General features: G+C 32.9%; 4 protein-coding genes across 5 annotated transcripts; 3 read left to right on the forward strand and 1 right to left on the reverse strand.

The window, feature by feature from the left end:
* The first annotated feature begins 1,057 nt into the window (after positions 1–1,057).
* On the forward strand, positions 1,058–3,539 carry LOC108982020. 2 transcript variants are annotated; one of them, XM_035694085.1, is made up of 4 exons: positions 1,058–1,356; positions 1,557–1,754; positions 2,312–2,527; positions 2,796–3,539. In XM_035694085.1, exons 1-4 carry the CDS (start codon positions 1,354–1,356, stop codon positions 3,027–3,029), a joined length of 651 nt encoding a protein of 216 aa, XP_035549978.1. In that variant the 5' UTR covers positions 1,058–1,353; the 3' UTR covers positions 3,030–3,539. The 2 variants fall into 2 exon arrangements, with proteins under 2 accessions (XP_035549978.1, XP_018808829.1); XM_018953284.2 differs by having other exon boundaries at positions 1,059–1,356; positions 2,802–3,539.
* An 11,776-nt stretch (positions 3,540–15,315) lies between these two features.
* Positions 15,316–17,759, reverse strand: LOC108982019 (protein TORNADO 2-like). The gene is made up of 2 exons (XM_018953283.2): positions 17,100–17,759; positions 15,316–15,880 (listed from the first exon to the last, which is right to left on the reverse strand). Exons 1-2 carry the CDS (start codon positions 17,595–17,597, stop codon positions 15,566–15,568), a joined length of 813 nt encoding a protein of 270 aa, XP_018808828.1. The 5' UTR covers positions 17,598–17,759; the 3' UTR covers positions 15,316–15,565.
* Positions 17,760–19,831: 2,072 nt separating this feature from the next.
* Positions 19,832–23,625, forward strand: LOC108982018 (28 kDa ribonucleoprotein, chloroplastic-like). Its single transcript, XM_018953282.2, has 4 exons — positions 19,832–20,266; positions 20,436–20,534; positions 21,874–22,158; positions 23,256–23,625. Exons 1-4 carry the CDS (start codon positions 19,907–19,909, stop codon positions 23,361–23,363), a joined length of 852 nt encoding a protein of 283 aa, XP_018808827.1. The 5' UTR covers positions 19,832–19,906; the 3' UTR covers positions 23,364–23,625.
* A 1,398-nt stretch (positions 23,626–25,023) lies between these two features.
* LOC108982017 (E3 ubiquitin-protein ligase Os04g0590900-like) lies at positions 25,024–27,323 on the forward strand. Its single transcript, XM_018953281.2, has one exon. It carries the CDS (start codon positions 26,006–26,008, stop codon positions 27,044–27,046), a length of 1,041 nt encoding a protein of 346 aa, XP_018808826.1. The 5' UTR covers positions 25,024–26,005; the 3' UTR covers positions 27,047–27,323.
* The last annotated feature ends 485 nt before the right edge of the window (positions 27,324–27,808 follow it).

The raw sequence follows: 27,808 nt of genomic DNA on the forward strand, positions 1-27,808 counted from the left end.
TTGCTATGATTTTCCAACCTAAGAGGGTTTGAAATCTGAACACCCTTCTTAAATTAGAGGAGAAATACCATTCCACTACAAAAACCTATAGCTAATCTCGAATAGAATTAGGTTTGACAATTAAATTTTCCCTATTGCTTCCTACATTTCAAGTCCTGCAACTTTGTGCTTGCATACAATTCCAAGAGGTCACCAAGTTTGGTTAATAATACTATCATTCAAGTTCGTTTAGATACATAAACAGTTACATCTCATTTCATTATTATAATTTTTTTAAATTCTCACACAAAATATAATAAATAATTTAACTTTTTTAAATTTTAAAATAATAATAATATTAAAAAATAATATTATAACGATATTTTATTTAACTTTCATTTAAAACCATCTCATTTCATTTCATCTCATTATTCAAACGAGGGTTTATTATTTCTCTTTGACACAAACCGAATGAAAGGAAATCGGGAATTGTCAATAGATGCAAAGTTTAGTTCAATAAATCGAGCTAAAATGTGGAGGCAAAACTCCCTAGAAATTAGGTATTAGGTGATATTTGGGAAAACCTTGAATATTTATATTATATAATTGGAAAAAAAAAAATCCAAGTTTTAAAATGGGGACATGTTTAGGATTAGACCAAGGGACAGTAGACCTTAAAGAATGTGAATATTTTTATAAGAAAAAAAACACTAATAAAGTGGGTTTGATAAACAACACAAAAGAATGGTAATGGTGTGGCCAAATCACAATTGAAATCAATTATTGGCTTTAGAAAAGAAAAGAATGTGATAATCAATTGGCATGTGTGACCACAAAAGAATTTCAGTTTTTTTAATTAGCATAAAGAAAATTGAGGGAGGAAAAAAAGGAAATTAAAAAAAGAAAAAAAAATATGATAAGTCCAAAGAGAACATGAAAATGAAAGGAAATAAAAAGGAAAGAAAGAGGAGGGTTCCTTGTAGCCATTGGATTTATCTGCCTGTGGTTTGGGTTCGGAGCTAGGTTTGGGTGGTGACTTTGCAAGGATAAGAACGACTTCCCTCTCCTCCCTCCTTTTCCTTACTTTGTAAACACCATCTAGTCATCTACCACTCTCCGGCTCTCTACAAGAACCCTCTCTCTCTCTCTCTCTCTCTCTAGCTCGCAAGAAAGTACAGAAACTCTCTCTCTCTCTTTCTCTCTCTCAACACAGCCGGGCTTGCTTTCAGATATTAGTTCAGTTCCTCTCTGTTTCTACACGCATTTTGGGAAGGAAAGTTTCAAGAACGAAACAGAGCACTCTTTATATTCAAGCTGGCGATCGAGAATCAAGAAACTACTGTCCGGGAAATCAAGCCCAAGAACAGGAGAATCATGGTACAATAACCATCTTCCCTGTTTCTTTCATTTTGTATCAGAGTCTTTCTTATTTTGTTCCTGGGGTTTTCTTCTGGGTCTAGTCAATGTGCTCTCTTTTTTCTTGAACTAGCCACCGATGGACTTTAGATTCTATTCGGGATTCTTCTATGATTTTCTCTTTCTGAGTCTGGGTTTAATTCTTCGTTTTTCTTGAATAGGGTGCTGGAGGCCCTGATGACGACGACAACAGGTGGCCGCCATGGCTGAAGCCTCTGCTCAGTGAGAATTTTTTTATTCAATGCAAGTTACACGCAGATTCCCACAAGAGTGAATGCAATATGTACTGTTTGGATTGCAAGAACGGCGCTCTCTGCTCTCTCTGCCTCGCTCATCACAAGGACCACCGGGCTATTCAGGTACGTTTTGTTGCCTCTGAATTCGTAGTTTTTTTCTCTGGTGTCGGCGTCCGGGTTCCTTCCATTGCTGTCAAATTGATTGATTCCCAATTTGGGGTGTGTTCTTGCAATGATTCCTTTTCAAAGTTCTATCTTTTCCTTTTAGGGAATCGCAAGATTCCTCTGTTTGAATTCTTTTTTGGGGAATTTAGCTTTCCAATTACTCAAGCCTTTTTCCTTTCTTGAATAAGTTTGTTTTATTCTTGTTTTTCTCTTCAGTCTCCCGGATTTACTCCCTTCTAAATTTTGAGAAAATGGTGATCAAAGAAAAAAAGAAGTTTTAATTCCGGTGCCTGATAAATGTGAGGCAGAATTGGAGTCTCTACTTTCCAACGGTTAAAATCTTATGTTCCAGCATTTTCTCAGGGTATAGAAACTGAAAAGTACAGAGTCACACACACAAAGATCTCACACTTTTCGAGCTCATGGGTTACAAATTTCACATGAGATTGCTTCGTTTTCCATTTTCGATAGCCAACAATCACAATTTCTTATGGGTGTCGTCTGTTATGTGGCAGATAAGGAGGTCCTCATACCATGATGTGATAAGGGTATCTGAGATTCAGAAAGTTTTGGACATAACCGGAGTTCAGACCTACATTATCAACAGCGCCAGGGTCGTCTTCTTGAACGAGCGCCCCCAGCCTAGGCCGGGTAAGGGCGTCACCAACACCTGCGAGGTCTGTGAGCGCAGCCTCCTCGACTCCTTCCGCTTCTGTTCTCTCGGTTGCAAGGTACTTTTACTGCCACAATGCCCCCACCCCCTTTTCTTCAACTTTCGCCCAATATTTCTCACCATAAATTTCTGGGTTTTATTCTTTCTATTGGAATTCCTTCTGATTGGTCGAAATAGGTTGACTTTTGGATTTCTGAGTCTCTGACATAACTTCATATTTTTCAACCAAACAAGCAATTGACAAATGTGAACAACACGAGCTGTTTGCAATTGAATTGGGTCTCTGTTTTTTTTTTTTCCTTTCCGGTGGATTAACTGTTGTTCAGTTACAGATTGTTGGGACGTCAAAGAATTTCCAAAAGAAGAAGCACTCGGGGGCGATGGCTTCGGACTCAGAGGACTCGTACAGCAGCAGCAGCAGCCATGGCCTGGGGAAGAGCAAGATCCAGAGCTTCAGTCCCTCGACCCCGCCCCCAACTTCCGTCAACTACCGGACTGCAAAGAGAAGGAAGGGAATCCCACACCGTTCTCCGATGGGCGGAGTACTCATGGGGTATTAGGTCCCTACACTGTGGCATAATTATTCTGGTGCCCCACCACATTAGAGAAATTACAAAGGTAGCTGCCAAAGTATGGATATCGTCCGTCCAATGCCCAGTGCTTTTTTAATTACCCCTCCTTGAAAAGGCCGGTGTTGGACGCAGTAGTACTTGTACGTCCTCTGTACATAGAAGCAAAAATACAAGAAAAACTGAACAAAGTTGGGGAAATGTGGAAAAATAAGAAAAATGTGAACGGGGTTGGATGGTGAATTTAGAATAATAATAATAGTAATAGTAATTATAATAAATAATTGTAGCTGCTTCTTAGAGTGATTATACATAAGTTTTGGTGTTTTGTTCAAAGTAAATGTAAATACGCTTTGGTTTTTCTTGGTTCTTAGAGGAAGAAGGAGGAGGAGGAGGATGGATTTGTGGGAGATGAAAAGACAATGTAGTCCTTGGGGACGTATATGGTATGTCTATATATGGGAAATGAATAATAGAATTATTATTAGTGATATATATATATTTGTGTGTGTTTTGGCAAATGTTTGATATTTAATTTGTGGGGGTGGGTGTCGTTTTGCACACGAACGCGTCTTGGTTCTCGGCATCTGGTAAATAAAGTAGGTCAGCCGCCCTCTCGCCTCGCCAATTGACTCAGAAAGGCGGTTCCTTAAGCGAATGGGTTTTACGTGTGTGGGACCCCTCGTGGTATTCCTTCCTGGCCATACGCTTTGATTCTTTCCTTCCCTTTCACCCCTTTTCTAATGTTTGCCAAGTCAAGACCGGTCAATACATAGTTAGTAAAAATAAATTTTTTTTATTTTTTTTTTAAATAAAAATACGTGAAACTTACACATTCTAAAACTATATCTAAAATTAAATTAAGGTTTCAAATTTACAGTTACCTTAAGAGTTAAATTGGGCTTAAAAACTCCATCCTTATAATAATTTATCTTCTATCATTGTAAGCATTTTATCCTCGATTTAAGGTACGGAAAAAGATTAGGTGGGATATCGTCCATTCATACCATGGGGTAAACGTGTTTGAAATTGTGATAGAAAGGAAAGGAAACGAATTACGTTTTTTAAAGGAGAGGCCCGTACTCATGTCCCCTAATCAACAATAAAAAGAAAATTGATCGGATGCTACATACATTTTGTCAAATTTATGGGTTAAATGGGAAGTCAAAGTTTCAAGTGCCATATATATACTTATTCAAAGTTTAAAGCGGTATACTTTTTAAGTTTGTGTAGCTTGAAAAGTCGACATTAACCTAGTTTTTTTTTTTAACAACATTAATATAGCTTTTAACATAACGTTTACCATCCCTTTTTATCCTTGCTGTTTATAGACTTTTCTTTCCACAAAATGTAAATGTAGTTTTGCTTGCATTTATCCTTCATTTCGTAGCTTCATTAATATAAATAATTTGGATGGATTGGGAGTGCTGATATATTCTAAATTATGTAAGCCAAGACGAGGATGAAACTAATGTTAGGAATATTTAGGATCAGTTTGGATAATGAGATAAGATATGATGAATTATGATGATTTATAAATGGTAATAAGATTATTAGTTGAAATTAAATGAGACGACTCACCTCTGTATCCAAATAGACTCTTACAAATAATTGTAAGAAAATAATATATATATTTTAAAAATTGGGTTCGCTCCATTTGAAAAATTAAATGCTATTATACAATTTTTTTTTTTAATTTAAGTATCCGATTCTTTCTAATCTTTTTAGAAGTAAGTAAAATTTGCGGTGGATAAATTATTTTTTTAAAACTTAAAAGATGGGAAAATTAAAGTTAAAAGTAGAAAATTATCTTATTTCATCTTATTTTATATAATTATTATAATTATTTTAAATTTTTATATATAATGTAATAAATAATTTAATTTTTTTAAATTTTAAAATAAAAATTATATTATAATAATATTTTATTTAATTTTTAATAAAATATCTGATTTTATGTATGTGTAACCAATCTATTAGATAAAAAATTAGGTAATAAGTATGTTTGTATTTCTTTTTTATTTACCGTCCATCTCTCAAAGTTATCTTTGACTTTTCTTTTTTGTGTGTTTTTCTATGTTGTTCCGCCGCTTTGGTTTATGACGTGTACCCTCTTTATGTTTTTAACTCCATAACATATTATATACCGACCACAAAATGTGCGGCGCCGACACGTGTACTTGTCTTTCTCTTACGTGTGGCTGTTCACCTATCAGAAGTAATGACACGTAGTCAAAGATGTCAGGGACCAATCTGTATGTAAACCCTAGCTCTCTGAGTTATTAACTTATTAGGTTTTTCGGTTGTAATTTGGTTGTAGGAATGATACGAAGCCACGTGTTTGAAAAATTCCAGGTATTCGCTCGAGAACCGTCCAACATAGTAGTCAGTACCACTTGTGTTCCACGTGTAGGACTCTGAGAACTAGGAACATTCTCGGAGGCCTAGTGGGATAGGATGGGCCTACGCGTGGGCCCATTCATTGGAGAAACATGAGGTCCACAAATTATGCGAGACTCGGATATCAAACACATAACGATGCTAGAAGGTGAGGCAGGGAATATCCTAAAAAATTAGAAAAATCTAATTATAAAACATTTTATGCATTAATACGAATATCTATTTAATATAATTAGTTAAAAAATAGATTTTATTAAAAATAATATTAATTTAAATTTAAAATATAAAGATAATGATATTAATATTGTTACCTAAATTTATTTATACATAACAAAATTATAAAATATTAAAATTTTTTCTCACCCTTACCTATGACAACTTTCTTTTACGTGTTAAAAAGGTGATGTGGAATAACTAATACATGAGAAAATGATATATATATTTTATTCTAGAACGGGAATTTAATCACATATTTCAATTTTAGAGATTTGAGTATTATGCCATCAGATCATATCTTTTGACGAGAAAGTGATATTTATAAGAGAAATTTAAGAAAAGTAATTTCCTATCAATCTTTGGTCGAACAGGGAATTAAATTTTTGTAATTGGGGCCGTACGATATCGACACATGGAAACGATGAACCACATGCACACAGCCAGCCTTCGATCACGCAAAACATATGGAAATAAATAATTTGGCACCCTCAAAATTTTATTTTTAAAAAAAAAAAACTGGACATGCATGCATATGCATGCATGCAACACACTAAAGTTTAAGAACCCTAAAAAGAAAATAAAAAAAGGATCAAGTAATGTTATTTTTTTATATTCTGTCTTAATTCACACTATTGATTTAATGTGTTACATTTTAATTAATAATTTTATCAGTTGATCATTTAAATTATAAATTATTAAAAATACACACAAACTAATGTGGATGGAAAAGTTTAAAATAATTATATAAGAACAAATCACACGATGACAGGAGGCAAGTGGGGGTTGTACGTACGTGAATTAAGTACTCACTACTCGGTCCTCTAGTTTGCCTTTGTCGTCTTTTGGTGCGGTACTACTACTGCCTCCTTATTTCCTGCCCAAATTCAAAAGGAAAATAATTTACATTTAATATTTTTTATAATTATATTTTATATTATTTTATAAAAATATCTTCATTTTATAATATTATTATATAATATATTATACAATATATTATATATATCATTATTCAATTCAAAAGATCGATTATCTTCTTTCTTATCTAACAATTAATTCACCACCTACCTTAGATTTTAGCTGTTTGCACACGTACGGTCTCAGCTTCCTTTTCACCAGAAAAAATAATTCCACTATACATGATATATATATATATATATATATATATGTATGCATGTATGTATGTATATTATATGTATGTAACATGTAGTGTCCTTTCATAGACGAGCGTGGATCCCACTTTAATGCAAGTTGCTCATGAAGTCATGATGTCAATAATTTGCGAACTCCCACATGATGATAGGAAAAGCAAGCAAGCAAGCAAAGCGGCATCTATCATGCATGTCCACATCATGCATGCGCGCAGCTGTTCATCATCATCACGATCTTGATGCTGGCCCTGGGTATATAGGTCCCACCTCAATGACCCAATGCTCATCTCTAATTGGTTAAAGTTCTTGTTTCAGACCACCCGAATGACTTAATTAATTTGTATATATATATATATATATATATATATATTGTAGAGGTAAAAGTTTAGCTTCGATAAGGTGATTAAATTAATAAGTGTGAATATGATTAAATGATTAAAATGATAGAGTTTATTTTATTATTAAGTTAGTAATTTTAGAAGAATGTAAATTATTTATTGACTTTATCTATAAAAATATTAAATTTATCTAGAAAGTATTAAAGATTGTTTAAATAAGTCATGAGTATGAAAATCGAGTCTCAAAGAATTTGTATTTATTTAGAGAAGATGTTGAACTGAAATATGTTATTGCAGAGAAGATTTAGAGCGGGTGTCAGCATTTTGATAGAAGACGTCTTCGCGATAGATTCGCCCCCATCAGGAGAGTCCTATTGAAACTAAAATTACTTCCAGATCGTTTATTTAAGGCATCCTATTGATTATGATTTGTAGAGATTCAGAAGTATATATTTTCTAGAGTATTTTTTAGTACATATTTAAAGAATTTCCCTTCGATCTTGATATTATGTAATTTATTTACTTTATATTATTGCTTAATTATTAAATAATTATATCATTAATAACTAATCAATTTATTGAATAAATTGATAGATATTTCTATTATGATACAAGAGTATTTGGATAACTTCATATATATATATATATATATTATTGCTGGCTGCCGCACACATGTTTAAACGTATATAGATTTACACTGAACATCAGTATCTCCTGTTAATGTTTGAACTTTCCAATATGTGTGTGTGGAATTTGAAGAAACATTAATGATATTTATAATTAAGCCACTCAGGTGGTCAACTGGAATATGGATGGCCAAAAACATACACACATGCAATTAACACTTGCTTGCAGTACTATTGGAAGGAAGAAAAACTATTACAGGCCGTACTGTCAATTTTACATTTAAAAAATTAAATAAATTTATAGGGTATTATATAAGCTGTCGGTTTGCATTAATTCGTATGTTGTACGTTACTTCAAAACAAAAATGAGATATTATCGACTCTTCGGAAGAGTTAAAAGAGCCCTCTCAATATAATAGTTAAAATTAAAATATATTTTTGATGAATATAAGATAAATTTAATTTTTAATTATTCTATTCATATAAATTTCTATATTAAAATAGTTATTTTTTATTATAGAATAATAAAATAATATAAAATAAATTTAATTTTAAATATTCACATCAATTTTTCACATTGAATTATTTATTTATTTATTATATAGCAATGATTAATTAATAATTAAAAAATATTTAATTTCTTAATTATTAATTTATTTTATTTTATCATATTTTACTAATTTTTATCATTCCCATCCAACTATATTTTTTTTATCAAATTTAGATAGAGTATCCATGAACCCGTGCAGTTGAAGATAGCATTCATTCAACAAATATTTCTAAAAACTGGACATTATGGTTTGCTAGAGAGAGAAATAATTCATAAAATAAGAATTTGGCCTGTGGACATGAACATTTAAATTTAGAAATTATTTTGAATGTAACTGAAGCTAAATTCTAATTATTTGAAATTTGGCTAATCTATTGTGATCATTTTTTGTTTTTTAATGACTAAATACTCAATGAATTTAATTTTTTAGCTAATCCATTGAGGATGCTCTAATATAAAATTCTGGTTGAATACGATGAAACTCCAAGGAAATTCCAAAACCTTGACAAATATATAATTAACACGTGATCCAAGGAAAGCTGGAAGTAGATGTGGACTTCGATATATACATGAAATGAGTAGCAAAAAACAAAGCTAGAAGAGTGATGTTAATGTCGTGTTTCGCACGCTTTTGGGTCAGGTTTTAGAAACTCAAAATTTTCGAACTGGGCCTTTATCGGTGAGGTACAGAGCCCCCAAGAGTGGTTTAGTGCGGCTATATGGTATTGATGCATACATTAATGGTCATAAACAATATTTAAATATAGAGAAAATAAGAAGAAATGAACATACAGATTTACGTGGTTCGACACTAGGCCTACGTCTATGGGGATTTGAGGGAGGAGAGATTCCACTATAATATGTTTTTTTATAGTCTATCACAGTCTCACATTTCTTACTGTACAATCGGAGTTGTAGATCTATTTGTTGGAGAAGAGGTTTTCTCTGGAGCTCTCATGTTGAAGAAGAAGTCAAAAAAGCACTTAACCGAAAACAAGTCCAAAAGTCATTGAAACCATAGGCACCCTGCCCATCTGATCCTCTTCATGTGTGCACCTCGGTAGTGGTAAGGGATGTCTGTTTTGAGTGTCTGACTCCCTCTCTCTTTTCCACTTTCTCGTAACACCTTTATGCCTCCTGACATCCTCAGTCTCTAATCCCTTCTTGTTCCCTCTCCTTCTCTTATATTTTTTCTTCTAGTGATGACTCTCTTTATGGATTGGGCCTACGAAACTATGTTGAGCCTGATATATTTTACTCCTTCACAAATACAATAATTTTCATTTGAAATTTTGGATTAGCTCTTGTTTATTTCTTTTTAAAGAATATATTAATGCTTAAAACCTTCTCTCTTTTTTATCTATAAATTGGGATGGATTCTTTGGACACATGCATTTGGGAACCAAAGATTTTTTGGAATTTTCGAAAAGTTTTTCCATTCCCAATCCAAATTATATTTTCACAAAGTACTAATAAATATTTAATACTCAAATATGTATATTCAAAAAGTTATTATATTTTTAAGTTGGTATGTAGAGCAGTACACCATTCACATCACTTAAATAATTAGATTTGATGATTTATAAGATTAAAATTTTAAAATTTATATTCCAAATCATATTATACCATGTAATTAGCAATTTACTAAGTGTGCTCTACACATCGACTTGTGAATAGAATAGTTTTTGATATTCAAAAACGTCCAAAATGTGCAGTATTTATCCTCTCTATGTACAAAACAGCTAGCAAACGTTTATCAGGTAAATTAAAGATTAATGGGAATAAGATGCATAATTGAAACGTAGAATTAAGCTTTTCATCATTAGTTGAATCAACGATTGAGTACTTTCCTGAAAGAGGCAAATTAAATTACCAATTGGGATTTAAGTAATTTTCCAACCAAAATGCTTTTAGAAACAAACAAAAGAAAAAAGAAATGTTGGGAATGTTTATTTTAGTAGTAGTTTTTGGAAGGACAGATCACGAGAATAAAGAAACCCAAAGCAAAGATCAGGATAAGGGGTTGGCTCTATATGCACTAATTAATGGGAGTGTGGAGTGGTCGATTTTAGGAATCCTTCCATGCATGCACCCCACATGGGTAGTACTTAAATTACGTGACGCAACCTACGCACAGTACCGTCAATTAATTTGTTGATTGAGATCGCATGCATATATATATATAAGATTCAGTCATCGAACGCAACTTGGAGGGACCTCTAAATAATCCTAACTCGGATGATTCTCAATTTTCGTCACACTGTGAGTATGATTAATATAGAGTAATGGTTTTTCAATCATACTGATTGTTGCATTACATTTTAAATAATTTCATAAGTCGATGATCACTAAGAAAAATTACTTAAAATGTGACACATCAGTTGGTGTGATTGAGGATAACAAAATTCAAGATGAAGAACAACATGCATGATTCTCGCTTATCTTGGATATCCTTACCACTACCTTTGATAATTACTTACGTACCATGAACAATATTAGCTAGCTAGGATTGAAGAAGGTCATTTAGATGGGAAAGAATGGAGTATTAGCTAGCAGATTATAACAAAACAATTTTTCATACTTTCCACAGCAAAGGGGCCTTCTTTAATTGCTCAATCAAATTTAGCCAATTCGATCGATTACACATTTAAAAGCTTTAGCCGAAAACTTTGTAAAAATAAGTGATATTTCATATTATTCAATCCAATAAATTAATAGTCATGGCCCATTAAAGGACATTAAAAGTCACATGATCTTGATGATCCCAATCGAAAACAAAAAAGAAAGAAAAATCTTGGATCTTAAATACTGGAGCTATTCCAGTTTTGGGAGATGATACGCATGCACGCTGGCCGTGTCTGGTTTCAGTGAATAGCCGATTTTTAAGCTGACATGCATGGGATAATGTTGTAAGATATTAGTGCGTGCGTGCATGCATGCATATACGTACTCAAATTCAACTGGTTCATTGAATCAATAATAATGCTTTTTAGTTTGCTTTTCCTGTTTTAGAAGCATGGGCGACTGTGATACCAACTACCATGCAAGACCTCATCCATGACCCAAACTCTAGGGTCAGCCAACGCCCTTCCAAAACTTTGACACCCAAAGTATGTAAAAAGGGAAAGCAAGAAAAGAAGAAGAAGAAGAAGAAGAAGAGCGCCTTCCAAATACATGGAATATTTAACAAGTTTTTAGTTATGGTTGATGAGAGCTTAAGATACCATTAATTATATATATATAAATATATATATATGTTGGCTCATAGAAATTAACAAGCTGCATTGAAATGGGGAAGGAAGGAGGTTGCACCAACTTATATGATAATGTCCATTTTCACGCCCATTAATTAGAAGCCCCTTTCCGAATTAATCCACCAAGTTATAATTAATGTTCCAACAGGTAGTTTGGAATTAAGTTGCTGAGAAAATAAGTGGGACGTAGTTCGTGTTCATCTTCATGAAGCGCCTAAGAAATCTCTCTTTTCTTTTCCTTCCTCTTTCATCGGTTAAGCTACTATATATGATCCTGTCCATTTTAGTTGAGCTACTTTAGACAATATTTATACTCCAAACAAGCGCACTAACATGCATGCAAGAGGATATATATCAAGAGGAAAAAATCTATTCATCACCCTCTCATGATGTGTCATTAGATGATAGATTCACAAGTGAAATATAATAAATAATTTCCAATAATCTAATACCACACCATGAGATGATGAGAGGATGATGAGAATTAAGATGATGATTATATCAAGAGTACAAGCATGAATTTCGAGCAAATTTAGAATCATAGCTACCTGCAGCTTATGATGTCAGTATTAAAAATATAATATAAATGATTAAATTTATGTTTTTTGTTAGTTTAAACTTTTTAGACAAGTAGTTATGATTTTACATAGTATTAGAATAAAGGTCTTGAATTTGAATCCCGACTCTATATTCTATTCTATTTAATTAAATATTTTAGAACTTAATTTTAAGACAAGTAATAATTTCACAATAATAATAAAAATAACACCTTAATTGCAAGACGATAAATACAGAGTTGTATATACTTGAGCCTACATTCTGTCTGACTGCTTTTGCCAACATCGATCTTGAGTTTCCCAAAAGCCCATCAGCCAGCACTTATTATTATTATTATTATTTTTTTAAAAAAAAAAATTAAAAGGTGTAAAACCAATTTACCTTTCCTTCAAATGTTTGGTATATTAGAGGGAACAATTGCATCCACTTGAACTTAAAACAAAAAAAAAATGAAATTGACTCAAAGAGTACCTATAGTTTTTTCTTTTTTTTTTAATCTTTGAAATTAGAAGATAAATATGTGTTTTGCAAAGTAATAGTTTGATAGTTTTTTAAACTGTTGGATTGTGTTCAAAAAATGATATGTAGCTTAAAAAGGCTGATTAGATTGAATCTTTTAGCTTTTGATTGCACCCAGTGAGTGAAAAATCATAACTTCGCCTGACTACCTCGCAGAAACCAAAAAAAAAAAAAAAATCTCACTTTCATCACAATATATAATATATTATATATTTATTATATTTAAATGATCTTTTATTAGATAATTATTTATCATCAAATAGTAATAAATATATAGCATAAAAATCAAATAGTAATAAATATATAGCATAAAAATTAAATGAGAATGTTGTGTAACATTTACATATCAAAGCCATTCTATCATTGTGATAACTTGGGCTGAGATCTAAATTTGCTCTTTTCTTTGGGCCCAGCCACAAGTCATATTTTTGGGACTTGGGGGCAACCAAGCCCTATCTGGGTTGCCCATGAATAACCATCTAGCTTCCAAAGGCAGAAATATGGGGCTCTGTGCGAAATGGGTGAAAAGACTGGAAATTTTGTACAAATTTTAGGTTTGCAACTTTCGGGCGAGCCTTTAAAAAAAAAAAAAAAAAAAAAAAAGCCGCAATATGAAAGTTGTGAAAATACCACTTTTTCTCGATGAAAGTCCACTTTTTCTTTAAGGATATATACATTATTATTGTTTAAAATTTATGTATTTAGTAAAATGGGAGTAGGGGCAAATATATATATATATATATTTTAAATTTTAATTTTCACGTGTAATCACCACCTGATGTACATTTTGATCTACAGTTATTGGATATGCCATCAAGTCTGTCAAGGGGTGGATGAAATCTTTAGCGAAAGGGCCACATTCAAAATGATGGCCAGACAAAGGGTCATGGCCTAAAAAGAAAATGCCCCCCTCATTCATGGAGAGTAGCGCCCACTGCCTACAAAGCCATGACCCATTTCTTTTACTTTCCTCCCTCGTATAATAACATGCCTTTTCTGCATTCCAAATAGCACTGAATACCCTTCTTCGGCCTTCCCTAAAAAGTCATCTTGCGGCAATGCATACGTAGTTTCACTCTAATAAGGAGATGTTTGGATTCGAAAATAAGTTGAGATGATTTGAGATAAGCTGAGATGAGTTGAGATGGATTGTGAATAGTAATGAGATGAGTTGTGAATAGTAGTGAGATTTGTGAGTTAAAGTTGCTGAATAGTAATGAATAGTAGTGAGATGAGTTGAGATGAATTGAGATGAGCTGAGATGGTTTGTGAATAGTAGAATAAAAATTGAATTATTTATTATATTTTATATAAAAATTTAGAAAATTTATTTTAAATTTTGAAAAAGTTGAGTTGTTTATTATATTGTGTGAAAATTTGAAAAAATTGTAATAATAAGATGAGATTAGTTGAAGTGGGTTGAGATGGATTACGAATATAAACAAGGCCTAACTATGTTAATGAAAAACAAAAACTCTATTTTAAATTTAAATTTTGTCTAAAACTTGAGTAAAGTTAAAATCTTTGAAGAGGTTAATCTATATTAGACTAGTTATTTTAAAATCAAAATAATAATATAATAATATATATTTTAATAATTTTTAAAATCTTCTTTTATATTTAATAAATATATTCTATATATTAATTAATAATTTAAATTTTATTATCCAAACAAATTATTTAAAATGATAACTACATCACTCTCTCATGTCCTGTTTTCTTTCTTCCGGTGATGAAATTTTGTTTGTTCTGTTCTGCTGGTGAGGGGCCATGGAAGATGACTTTCGGGCTCACAAAGGAAGATAATGAAGAAGAAAGAAAGAGAAAAGGAAGGAAGGGAGACAGGAGTCGCTGAAGTGAGTGAAAAAAGTGGCAGTATTTTTTAATAAAATATGCTTTTAGTTAGTGCATAATAAATTATTAAAGGGAAATACTATGCATCAGCCCCACACCGGCACACACTTCACATTACTTTTTTTTTTTTTTTTACACTTAATAAGTTGAGTGTGTGCTGGTGTGAGGCTGATGTAAATATTTTTTCCATTATTAAATATGGCTTTGGTTTTTAATTCACTGTAACTCTTGAAGTGATTTGACTAATTTAATATAATTGATTTTAAAAAAATTTAGTTAAAATCTGAATTTTGATAGTATTTGGATATGTTTGGCAAGTGAGAATATTTCAAGTACTTTTATTATTATTTATTATTTTATTATTATTTTTTACTTATTTTTTACTATTTATTATTTTTTACTTATTTTTTACTACTATTCAATATTTTATTATTACTTTTTTATTACTATTCACAAACATTTTCAATACTTCTCAACACTTCTCAATACCCAAACGTACGCTTAATTCAATATCATTATTCCATATTATGCATTATTGATATGATATAATTTAATTAAAATTTTTTTAATAAGAATAATATTAGTCATCTTATATATTTTTATTATATTTTTTATTATTTAAGATTGTAAATTATTTATTATATTTTATTTATAAATTTATTATTTAATATTTTATCGATAAAAAAATAATGAATTAATTTTTTCAAATTATATTATATCCATTTCTCTAGCTCACTGTCGGATTGCAAATTCAAATCCAGTGCTTGAGCAGAGCAATCAGCTTTCGGCGCACCCCGTGAATCACGCACAGCTCTTGACGAATTCGTCTCATCATTTTTTCAACACCAATCATATCAATGTCATCAAACCCAATGCATATGTCCATACCCAAATACCCAAATGACATGGAAAACAACAAGAATAAAGAGATAATAATAATAATAAAAAAAGCATTAATGCTTCTTACACAAAGACACGAAAAATATCCAAAACGCCACTCAGCTAGCCAGGTGATTGGTGCAGCCAGCAGTGAGGGTCGAATTTGACAATTTCATCATGTACGTTCACGTATAGTTATCGTGCTTGTATCTGGTAAAGAGATCCTCAGTTTTGGCGTTCCTAAATGCACAACACCCTACCAAATATACCGCTATCAAAGCCACCAGAGTTATGAGCAATATGATGTCTGCTCTTCTCCATTCTTTCTTTATATTCGCCAACAGTCCTGCTTTGCATGAATTGCAGTTGTAGCAAAGCTGCGTCTGCTCGTTGCTCCATTGCAGGCAATCCATGTCTGCCGCCGTGTTTATCGGACTTATCCAGTACGTTGGATTCACGAATGTGTACCCGCATTCCGTCGGTGGCTTACAGCATCCCGACTGTAAATTTAACGAAAGCAAAAAGAAAGAAGAAAAAATATTATAAAAGATATTGGAGAATACATTCGAGAAAAAGAAGACTAACACATGGTTGAGGAATCTTTAACTATTCGCTGTTTCAACGTTTTCAAGAAGTGGAGAAGACGGAGGTTACTCTAAGAATAATTTGATGATCAGATAGCAAAGAGATGCCTCTTTGGTATAAGGCAGCTTTTATGGAGGAATATGCCATTTTGTTTTGCTTTAGAGCCTTTTGGAATTGAGTTTGAAAATTTAAAAAGTGATTTTAATTGTTTAAAAGCTTTTTTTTATTAAAAAAAAATGATATGCTTGGTAAATTATAAAAGTATTTTAATCACTTTGAAAAGTTGAAAATCTATTTTTCTTTTTTAAAAAAAAGTAACAAATTGAAATTTTTATTGAAAAGCTCTCGCAGATAATTATATATTTTTAAAAAATTCTACAGTTTTAGATACATGTTTATCAAACAGTAAACAACATTTGAAATATAGAGCTTATTATTTAAGTTATAAGCTATAGGCTCTAAAGTTATAAACTATATTTTCCACCACAATCTCAAACATCCACTTAGACATATTTACAGATCCAAATTTTCATATCTTTTTTAAAAATAGAGATTTTATAAAAGTAAATATCTCATAAATTGTCGTAGTTTGATTTGGTACTTCAAATTATAAAATTATTTTTATTTGTCAGTTCTTCAGTTTATTTCTGTAAAGATATTTTTGTGATTAAAACACTTATCCTTCAAAAATGAGTTTTGTTACAAATCAGTAATTTTTCACATCACATATCCCACACCTATAACTTTTCATAGGGTGTGAATATGTTTTTTATAGGGTGTGAATATTTTTTATAGAATATGAAGTGTAGAATAATGAATAGTGGTTGATGAAAAGAATTTTTCTTCAAACATATTGTTGAATCTCATTTATATATAAAACATAGTGTGCCTCAGCCTGGCAATATATAAATAAAAAGAAATGGAAAAACAATTTTCTTAGTTCACAGACTCACAGTAACACTCATTGTTCTAGCTACAAAAAATGAAGATGATTAAGATCTATTAAATTTCTCATTCAATACTTGTTCTTCATTCTAGCTTGAACCATCATGTTCTAAGGACATTACCTTAATTTTCACAAAGAAACAGATCGATCACCTTAATTAATAAATGAAATTAGGAATAGATTATTACCTGTAAGGGGCTAATACGTGCATTAAAGAAGTCCTGAGCCATACGATAATTCTGATTCAACTCTGCACACAAAGTTTTCGAACTAAGACAGTTCCTAATGCGATCCCACTTAAAAGGACTTTGAACCCTTCGACGAAGCCAGCCTGAAAAGTCATCAAGATGATATTCCAAGTAACTCCGGCTCGGTGCTGGGTGACCAGACCCCCTGAGGGTGACCATGTAGATGAAAACCACAAGACAAGCAAGCAATATTATGAGAATAAGCATGGCGACGAGGTAGAATATTAGGAGCCATGGGACTCTCCAAAACCCTCCGACAAAGCCTGCTAGTGCTACAACCAAGATCAATATCCCCAGAATGATTACCGGCCATTGTAAGATCTTCACACAAGAGTTGTCTGGTTCTGTGGAGAGCCAGAATCCAGACCCAATGATTGGGATTGAGAGCAGCATGGCAATGAAATTGATGCCTCCGATGACATTATTGCTCAGTGCCATTGTGGTTAGAGAGAGAGAGAGAGCTTAGGATGATATGTTCTGGGTTTTGCTTGGTGTTGAGATTTGAGAATAATTCCCAATCAATGTACATAAAATGGCTGGGAAAGAGATGTCTGTACGTACGTAGGAGAGTTTAGCTATATAATAAAGAAGAACTTCTGTCATCCAACCCACCACATTTTCTTACTCACCTTTTTCTTCCTCAATTTCGGAAAAGATTTATATCAAAATTTTATTAAAATAAATTTAACATAATTTCATGTGATATATTAATTTTTTAATAATAAAAAATAATTTATAATTTACTTTATCACATCAAAATATACTAATTTATTAATTTAATTTAAAATTCTCTATGCATATCCTTATCTGTATAGTTAATAATTATAACATAAATCGGAAGTATGTATAAATAAGATGTACAAAAGTATATATAAAAGTAAAAATTCTGGGTATTGTGAATTTTAAGTCTAATACTTTGCGTGCCACTTTTTGAAAAGAAGAACTTTGCAGGGTGTGGAGAAGATAAAAGGATGAAATGAATTCTGATAGCCCCCTCAACATATGTTCTTCATTCAAAGGTTGGAATAAGAGGCACAAAAAACTATGTACGATATGTTTCAAATTTTTAATTTTTATCTCAACTCATTTCATCTCAACATACTATCCAAATCTCCGTTAAATATTTTGGATAACATAATTATATCTATATGTATAATAAGAAAAATGTTTTAACTATAAAAAAATTTCATAACAATAAATTTACAAATTAATGTAAACTGATATGACTTATTAGATTATAAAATTACTTATATTATAAGATAGATTTAACGTATTATATAAAATTATATTAATTTATAAATTTATTTTTATAAAATATTTTTTATGACTATAATACGTTACTCTTTGGAACAAAACGTGGAGTCCACCGTAAAACCCAACCCCCAACCAAAACCTGGGCTGCTGTCCCACGTTAAATACGATCCTATTGGCAATTTCTTACAAAACATGAACGGGCTTTTTTGAAGAGTCCATTTGTAGTTCAAATTGTTTGCCAAAATCTGGCTAAATAGTCAATTCAGAGAGCTTGATGAGGATTGTTTGGATGGATGCCCTCATCGTCGATAAAATAAAGCACGGATTTCTCTGTTTGGACAGTGGGGTATTCTCGTAGAATAATATTTTTTTATTCTTTATTATTTTATTATTTATTATTATTATTTATTACTATTTAATATTTTATCATTATTTTTTATTATATTTTTATTATTATTTATAAAATATCTGACATCATCTTACTATCCAAACACAATGATCGTATTTTATGTATAGAGTGGCTCTATAGCCACACATAGGGATCCTCACGGGAGACTCCAACAATGTAATTTTTATTTATATTTATTTTTACTTTTTTAATACTTTTAAATGTTAAAAAAATAATTTACAATATTATTAAAAAATATTTTCTCAATCATTAAGTAAAAAAAAAAAAAAATTACTATTGGGATCTCCCGTCGGGATCCCCATGTGTGGCTTTAGCATTTCTATTTATGTATATTAGATTAAGGGTGACACTATGTGATATGACTCGTAAACTTAACACGATACGGAATTAACGAGTTTAAGTTTGATATTAACAGGTTCGGGTCAAAACGGGTTGATCCGTTAAGACACGATTTATAAACATGTCAATAATGAGTCAACCTGCTTAACACGAAATCAACCCATTTTGATCCGTTTAGAATTTATCTCAAAATTAAAATTTTATTATTGTTAAGTTATAATATTAATATTTCTCAATATACTTATATTTTTATTATTTTTATGATTGAGATTGTAATTTTAGATTTATGCTCATATTTGTTATTATATAATTAAAATATTGATTTCATTATATAATAAAATTTGAAAATTAATAATATATTTTTTTAAAATATTGTGGTTATTAATAAATATAGATTTTAATTTTTATGTGAAATTATATTAATAAAGTTAAATGAATTATGTGTTTTAGTTCAATCTATTTATATAAAATAAACCGATTTAAATGAGTTGTATCGTGTTAATAGATTTTTAATTAATTATTAAACGAATCAAAATAAATGAAAAGATATGATCCATTATCTAAATAGATTAGGTTATGATTTATAAATTTGATACGTATAGTTTAATAAATTATATTTAATTAATCTATATAATTAAATATTTTGATACAACACCAATAAAAAACACCATTTGGCATTTGCCATCCCCGCTATATTTAGATAAGGTCCGTTTATTTCCGTTCCTTTTTGGGTGCCAGATTGACAATGGCGGCGATTGAGGCTGCAGTTCCCATCTTCTCAGTCTACTCTTATTCTCCCTCTAAACTCGCGTTAGCCCCTAAACAGTTACCCTTCTTAAGAGTCCATGTAACCAGTTCCATCCCTACTCGTTTTCGTAGTTTCCCTCTCTTTCCTGTCCCCTTCGTCCGCAACCACCTCACGAAAAACCACCACTGCTTTGAACAGTCTTCTGCGCTGCAGGAGGTCGTGGTAGAAGAGCAAACAGAGCAGACCGTGGAGCTAAACCAGAAGAGAAAGCTCTATGTGGTCAATCTTCCCTGGTCTCTCTCCGTTGTTGACATAAAGAACCTCTTCGGCCAGTGCGGAACTGTAAAAGACGTTGAGGTTCCTATTCTTCTTTCATTTTCATGCAAATTTGAATATTGGGTTCTGAATCTCTGATAATTCTGTTACTTTGAATAATGGGTTTGAAATTTTTTTAGTACGGATTAAGGATTTTGATTACCATAGAAATTTGAGTAATGGGTTTCGATTATGTGTATTGAAAATGCAGATAATAAAGCAGAACAATGGGAAGAGCAGAGGCTTTGCTTTCGTGACAATGGCGTCTGCCGAAGAAGCTCAGGCCGTGATTGATAAATTTGATTCTCATGTAAGTTGTTTTTGTTATGTATTTCATCTGTGTGTTTTATATTTGGTTATATGCTATATAGTTTGTACGTATACTTATCTTATATGTTTAAACTAATTTAGTTCTTGAATAGATGAAACGAACCCACATTAAATTTTGTTTAATAAACGCACATTTGAGAACATGTAGCAAACGTTTTTAAATTTCACATTCTTAGAAGTTTAATTTTTTTTAGAAAAAATACATCGTTCATTTTTTTACTCAGCTCAGTTACATTTTGATGGAGAATATATTTCTAAAGAATGCTCACCTTGGCAATTACTATGAATAATGGAGAGAGAGAAACTTTTTTTTTTTTGATAAGTAATCAAAGATAATATATTCATAAAGATAGGCAAAGCCCAAGTACACAGGAAGTATACGTGAAGAAGTGCCTAGTTAGAAGTTACAAAAGAAAGAAAAAGATCATGGATACTAAGACCGTTACAAACTATGGCCCCCGCCCATGAGAACGCTTATGGCCCCCGCCCAAACGCTTATGGGCTGTTTCATTTACTCTGGAAGTCTCTTTATTGGATCAACACCCTCTAGATTTCTTAGAGTAATATCAGGAGGGTAAATTTTTCTAAATTCCAATCATTGCTTTCAAGTTCAGTTGTAAGGATTTTACCACATTAGTCCTTTGGGATTCACAGATTTATCATCTTATTGTTCACCATATTTTTGCACATTGAATTTAATTTTGAGAGTGATCAAATGCTGATGTAACAAAATCCTGACCACTAAATTTGAAAGCAATAATTAGATTTTAGAGAAATCCATCCAGTAGATTACCCTAGAAAATCTGGAGGATCTTAATTCGCCTTTATTAGAGTATTAGTATTTGCTCATTTATTTATCTTTAATTTTTCCCCATCTTTGTTGGGCGCTCATCTTTTCCTTGTAGCGCCTTTACTTAAATCAAATTGCTTCCCCTTCTGCAGTCTCATTCTCATTGCTCATGGCCAATAAAATGCAGGCTTAGGGTTTTGTAGTCTGAAGGTTTAGTTTGAAATGAGCGAGATTGTTAGGAGACTTTGTTAGAGAAGTGGCGCATGCACTGATCCCTAAACTGGCCATATCAATGTTTCTTTGGCATTGTGGGTGTTATCTTTTCAATTATCTGTACATTTTAGTTCTTTTAGAAGTTAAATGAGTTAATGATTATATGTAAATATTGAGGTCCTTATGTCATATATGCCAATATTCAATATTCTTGAAGGCATGTGAACTTGAAGACTGAAAATGAGTTAATTACCATGTTTCCCATCTGATTTGACTTGCATCTTGGAAGACATCAACTCACTTTTTTTTGGTGCAGGAAATATTGGGTCGGATAATAGGGATACAGTTTGCTAAGAGATTCAAGAAACCTTCTCCACCACATCCTCAAGGTCATCTTGCTGGAGAGACACACCATAAACTTTATGTGTCTAATCTTGCATGGAAAGTAAGATCCACCCATCTCAGAGATTGTTTTGCTGAAAACTTCAAACCAGCCTCAGCCACGGTTGTCTTTGATGCCGGGAAACCTGCTGGCTATGGCTTTGTCTCTTTTGCTTCACAGGAGGAAGCAGAGGCTGCAAAATTTGCTTTGGATGGGAAGGTGAAAAATTATTAATCTTGTTGGCTTTTATTTTTTGGATAATTTTTCTTGACTTTAACTTGCTTTTTCCTATTTATCTGCTGGAGTTTGGATGATATGTTCTTTTAGATCACATTAACAGGTTGAGTGGTTTGTTACTATTGCAGTTAATTGGGTAACTAATAGGGGTAATTTTTTTCTTTGTATTAAACCATTAACAGGTTAAGTGGTTTTTCTTTGTATTAACCATTAACAGGTTGAGTGGTTTGTTACTATCTGCTGGACTCTGTTTTTTCCCCTTTTGTTTTCTTTTTTCTTTTTTTTTTTTGTTCAAGGTCAACAATTCTATTGTCCACATATCCATGTACTTGTATTACACAGTAAACATAGTTAGAGCTTAGAGAGGGATGATGGTAGAACTTGTACTTCTCAGTGATGTAGGTTTATCCAAAGGAATATTAAGTTTATATATTATAAAATTGATAATTTGAGTCGGCAGATGCTGTAGAAGGTTCGATTTACTGATGTAAGCGTAGTCTTGAACATAATGTTGCTTGATTTGTGTGCATGTGGAAACTTGATTCCATTTCTTTCAGTTGGGGCCACAGGTCTAGTTTTGCTTGCTTTCCTGTCTGCCTGCTCCCATGTAAATATTCTCCTTTTGCTTTGGAAAACCGGACTGAAGAAAATACCAAAGCTTGTTAATGTCTAGTGAGGGGGGGGGGGTAAAAAAAATTGTACAGACATGGTAAACCCTCAGCTTCCTTGGCTCCCTTCTGCTTCCATGAGCACACTTTCTCCTGGCTTGGACTTTACTACATTGAAGAACTTTTCATCAGTAATGCAAGGGAGGTGGGAGAGAGATTTTATTCATCATCTCAGCATGTGTATTTTCTCAACTGTTTACCATTATATACATAAATGCACACTGACAACCCCCCCCCAACAATCGCACACTCAGCTAGCCACCCCTCTTAACACATAATATCCTTTCAAGAGTCTGGAAATTTTATCTAGTTTCAGTTAGATGCATCAGATGGTATTTAATGAATTTATTGGCTACTTGGTCATGTCTGATTGAGGAGTAATAAATGATTTCTCAATTTCTCCGCATGCAGGAACTGATGGGCAGACCCCTTCGTCTGAAATTCAGTCAAAAGAATGTTGATGAAGCTGGAAGTGAAAAGGAAGAAGTTGTATCTGAGGATCAACAGGAAGAGCTGTAGATCCATAGACATCCTTTGGTGATCTCAATCCTTGGGTGGCTGATTAAGAGTAATCTGGCAGAAGCTGGAATCTTACACTCAATTGCCCATGAAAAGTCATGGAAGGTCTTATCTTTGGTCTGAACATTTTTGCCTTCATAAACTTCTCCATTTGAATTTTATGAGTACTTTATTCTAACAGTTAGCTTTTTTTTTTTTACTTACTCATGCATCTTCTTGTTTTTGTCAATTTGTTGAATGCATGTTACCTGTCTTATTTTCAGATCTATTGGTGTAAATTTATTTTGTATATTAGAATTGCTCAAAGAAATCTTTTTACCGGTGTTATTTAATGACATTATTTTTCTGGTCTTCAACCTCAGATTTGCATGCGAGTGAATAACACCATATAAATTTACTAAAATCATCAATAAGAAGGAGATAATAACTGAAACCATTTGAAGAAACGAGGGATATTAGCCAAGCATATTAAAAAAAGAAATGGCTTCACATTCTGTTGTTCCCTGTCATATTTGTCTGGTAGATTGGAGATTTGGAGCCACGTTTGAAGATTATACGAGGTTAGTGCGAGAAGTTTTTTGGAATCTATAAGTTGACATTGTAAATTTGAATTTATTTCTGTAGCTTAGCCTGTAATAACTGTTATACTGAAAGAAGGATGTAGTATTGGTGTGTCTTTGGAGGGGTAGACCATACCACTGAAAAAGTAAAATCTGAAGGGATTTCATCAAGTGTATGGTTAGAGAGAGAAAGCCAGATGGGGGTGAGAATATTCTTAATTGACCAATTACCATCCTTAATGTTAAACTACATTTTCAGTCTGCAAAGGATGCACCCTGTTTATAGATTTGGTTGGCTGAATGGTTGGGGGCATGATGTGAAGGACATTCTTGGTGCTCGTGTAAGTTTGAGCATTATGCTTGTTTGTCTTTACTATTATGGGATTAGGTTCTTTGCTATGCGGTTGAGTTTGATAATTGCTGGTATGGCATTCGTTTGAAACTGGTTATTGAGAAAACTTTAGTTTAACTTGCTTAATTGCAAGGAAAAGTGGCTCTTGGCGTCTAAACGAGAATATATGCTTACATCTTTATAAAGCGGAATCTAGAGGCCATCTACTGATGAGGCCACAGAAAGTGGCACTTTGATGCACAAAGAAGACAAGTGGAGCTTTAGTTTTTTCTTTTGTAATGAAGTCAAGTGTTCCAATCAGATATATTCCCTCCAACTCTATCGTAATTCCTTTTTTTTTTTTTTTTTAGTACAACATATTTTACTTTTCCTTTGAATGGCCATTACAGAAAGCCTACTTAAGGTCCCGTTTGGATGTTGGAACGTACTGAGATTAATTTAGTCCAGTCTAATTTTAAGTTGAGTCTAACATCCAAACACTCAACTCTCCAATCACTAAGCATCACTCGACTCAATCTCTTTACATATGAGATCTGTAACTTTTTTCAACTCAACATCTCTTTACATGCGAGACCTATAATATTTTTCAACTTCTCATAAATACATCTAAACTCATCTTAATATTTAAACACATCTTAGGTGGGTCTTACAAAACTTATTCTACCATCTCAACTCATTACTATTCATAAAGAACTCAATTCAGCTCAATATCCAAACGAGGCCTAAGTCACGTTATGAAAAAAGACTATGACAGATAAACCAGTTACTCCAAAATAAGGTTCTACTGATGTCCACACTCTTACAACACGGTTTAGCCTTTCTGATAAAAAAGAGGAGAGAATTCATACTCGAGATTCCTAACAAAATACAATAGAAACCACAAGACTAGGACACCTAACTTGGCAGCCCATTTCAGCAAACAAATATATACCTCGACAGAAAATTTAAGTTAGATCTTGTTCTCTCAGTTTGTGTGATGTACAGATGCAACTTGATGCATGCTTTCAGCATTTTTAGACGTGTAAAGTTCTTCTGAGATTCTCACTTTAACTAGCTTGAACAATAAAAAGGAAAAGAAAAACAGTGGACTGATTGCTTTATTGAATTGCCCAACCACCAACACCACCTTAGTCAACAAACCATTATCTCGTAAAAAAGATGGCAAGAACCAAAAAGAAAAAGAAAAAGAAAAAGAAAAAGAAAAAGAACGGCTATGAGTTCCCTAATATTCCTGATTTCGATTTCTACACAAGCCCCTTTGCAACTTTTCCACTCCATCTTGTCTCTTCATAAAAATATACATTGTAGGAGCTTTCTATATCCCTTTACTTGTTATTTTTGTCCTCCCATCACTCTCAATCTACACAACCAGCAGTGGTACAGTGCTTTCTATTGCTATTATATGTTCTATTCAATTGTTCGGACGAAAATTTCACGAACCATCCAGGAACTATCCTGTCCATACTCTGTTGATCAGGTAATACTTTGGTGGTTCTATTTTTATTTCAGTCCCAAGAGAACTCTCTCTCAAACTCCTTGCATGGTTTTGAAAATTCAGTGCAAGTTGGGGTTCCAGTTTGTAGTATGAAGGTCGTCTGCAACCGTTTTGAATGATTTCATTCTCTGCCTCGTTTACCTCCTTCTGTTCTTAGAATATTCACTAGCTTGGCAGGAAGAAAGAGAAACATGATGTTATTGATAGTTTAAAATCGTGGTCGTCAAAGTTAGTCATGGCAATTGTAGATAACCCGAAAACTTGGATACCTTATACGCCTACCAAAGACTGTTCTCAAGGCATTTGTAGTTTATACTGTCCACAGTGGTGCAATATCATCTACCCTCCACCCCCCTTTGAATTCCCCGATGACAATTCTAGTCCAAGTTTCTCCCCTCTTGTTATTGCAGTCATTGGCATTTTGGCAAGTGCTTTCCTTCTTGCGAGTTACTACACCATAATATCCAAGTACTGCAGCAGCCCCAACTCGACAAGAAGAAGAGAAGATCATGACTCCAATGAAGAATTGGAAGACAATCGCAATCCGATGCTCCATGAACCGTGGCATACTGCAACTACCGGCTTGGATGAGGCGCTTATAAAATCCATTACAGTATGCAAGTACAAGAAGATGGAAGGGTTGGTTGAAGGTACTGATTGCTCTGTTTGTCTCAGTGAGTTTCAAGAAGATGAGAGCATAAGGCTCTTACCAAAGTGTAGTCATGCTTTCCATCTCCCATGCATTGATAAATGGCTCAAATCCCATTCAAGTTGCCCTTTATGTCGTGCTAATATAGTGCTTTTCAGTGGTAAGCCGCTTCCTTTGCCTACGCCAGTGACAGAAATACCTCCTAGCAATGAAACTTTTCCAGGAGCCCCACAGGCAAATGAAAGTGTAGCTCTTGAACTAGACTTGGAAAGATGTGTCACGGAGGAAGAAATGATACATAGTGATATTGCTCCAAAGAACTCAGTACGTGCATTTAGTGATTTGGGCAACTCAGAAAAGACAGATACCATGCTTGAGATTAGAGATGGAGGATATCAACATCTTAGAAGATCGCTTTCCATGGATCTATCGTGCCAAATCCGTTCTTCTGTTGCTAATATTTTGTGCATGAATCAAGATGAAGTTGTTCAAGTGGAAGAGAGCCAGCCTGGTGATGCTAGCTCATCGAAGCAATTCTCAGCAGGAGTTGAAAAGTCTAGCAATAAAATCAGGGTCTTGCATTTTGTAATGAGCCCAATTGCAATGAAAAGATCATTTTCAAGTTGAAGATTGTTGCTTACTAGGAATGGGAGAAGACGGCACACAATCGATATTCCTGTCTGAAAAAATAAAATAATCAGAAGGAAATGGAAAATTAGTTCAAATTAATTGGGTGTAGTGAAAATCAGATACAAACATACAATGGCTTAAAGATGTCATTAAGACCAAGTTTTATTGAACACTGTCATTTCTTTTGAAACATTGTATGCCATACGTACGCTATGCTCCTGGTTGCCTTCATGTGCATTATAGCATTCTTTAACAACCTTTTGTTTTGTCTATCATCCCTTCCCAAAAAAACATGTTCTCCATTTGCTTTACCCTATTCTCTCTCTCTCTCTCTCTCTCTCTCTCTCTCAATCAAGAGTCAATATGCAGGTGACAAAACTTGGGAAAAGAGTCATCTCCATCTCTATTTGAAGTGAAATGGATAGTATACATGTACTATAAAATATGAGATATTTCACTTATTATTTTAAATGAAATAACCAAAAAAAAACGCATTTTTAGTTGGGTTACAGTCACAGTCCGCAACATTAATTATCATGTCATATTGTCACTGTGGTTGGGCCACACAAGTTGGAGGGGCAAATTTTAAATTTGCTTGGCCTATATATATGTATGTGAGGACAAGTACTACAAGGTTGGAATGTTTGGCATAACAACAAGATGGTTTTATGTCAAAAAAAGCCAATTTAAACTGATGGCACTGTTGTGCATATATGCACAACAATGAGTATATATATGCTTGAGATTAGAGAGAGAGAG

Source organism: Juglans regia, chromosome 9, assembly GCF_001411555.2.
Source record: "Juglans regia cultivar Chandler chromosome 9, Walnut 2.0, whole genome shotgun sequence".
NCBI lineage: Eukaryota > Viridiplantae > Streptophyta > Magnoliopsida > Fagales > Juglandaceae > Juglans > Juglans regia.

Coding starts and splice junctions, on each gene's coding strand:
- LOC108982020 (XM_035694085.1), top strand. Junction 1,755..2,311: donor AGGACCACCGGGCTATTCAG/GTACGTTTTGTT, acceptor GTTATGTGGCAG/ATAAGGAGGTCCTCATACCA. Junction 2,528..2,795: donor TCTGTTCTCTCGGTTGCAAG/GTACTTTTACTG, acceptor ACTGTTGTTCAG/TTACAGATTGTTGGGACGTC.
- LOC108982019 (XM_018953283.2), bottom strand. CDS start 17,597: ATGGCACTGAGCAATAATGTCATCGGAGGCATCAATTTCATTGCCATG. Junction 15,881..17,099: donor CACGTATTAGCCCCTTACAG/GTAATAATCTAT, acceptor TTAAATTTACAG/TCGGGATGCTGTAAGCCACC.
- LOC108982018 (XM_018953282.2), top strand. CDS start 19,907: ATGGCGGCGATTGAGGCTGCAGTTCCCATCTTCTCAGTCTACTCTTAT. Junction 20,267..20,435: donor GAACTGTAAAAGACGTTGAG/GTTCCTATTCTT, acceptor TTGAAAATGCAG/ATAATAAAGCAGAACAATGG. Junction 22,159..23,255: donor AATTTGCTTTGGATGGGAAG/GTGAAAAATTAT, acceptor CTCCGCATGCAG/GAACTGATGGGCAGACCCCT.
- LOC108982017 (XM_018953281.2), top strand. CDS start 26,006: ATGGCAATTGTAGATAACCCGAAAACTTGGATACCTTATACGCCTACC.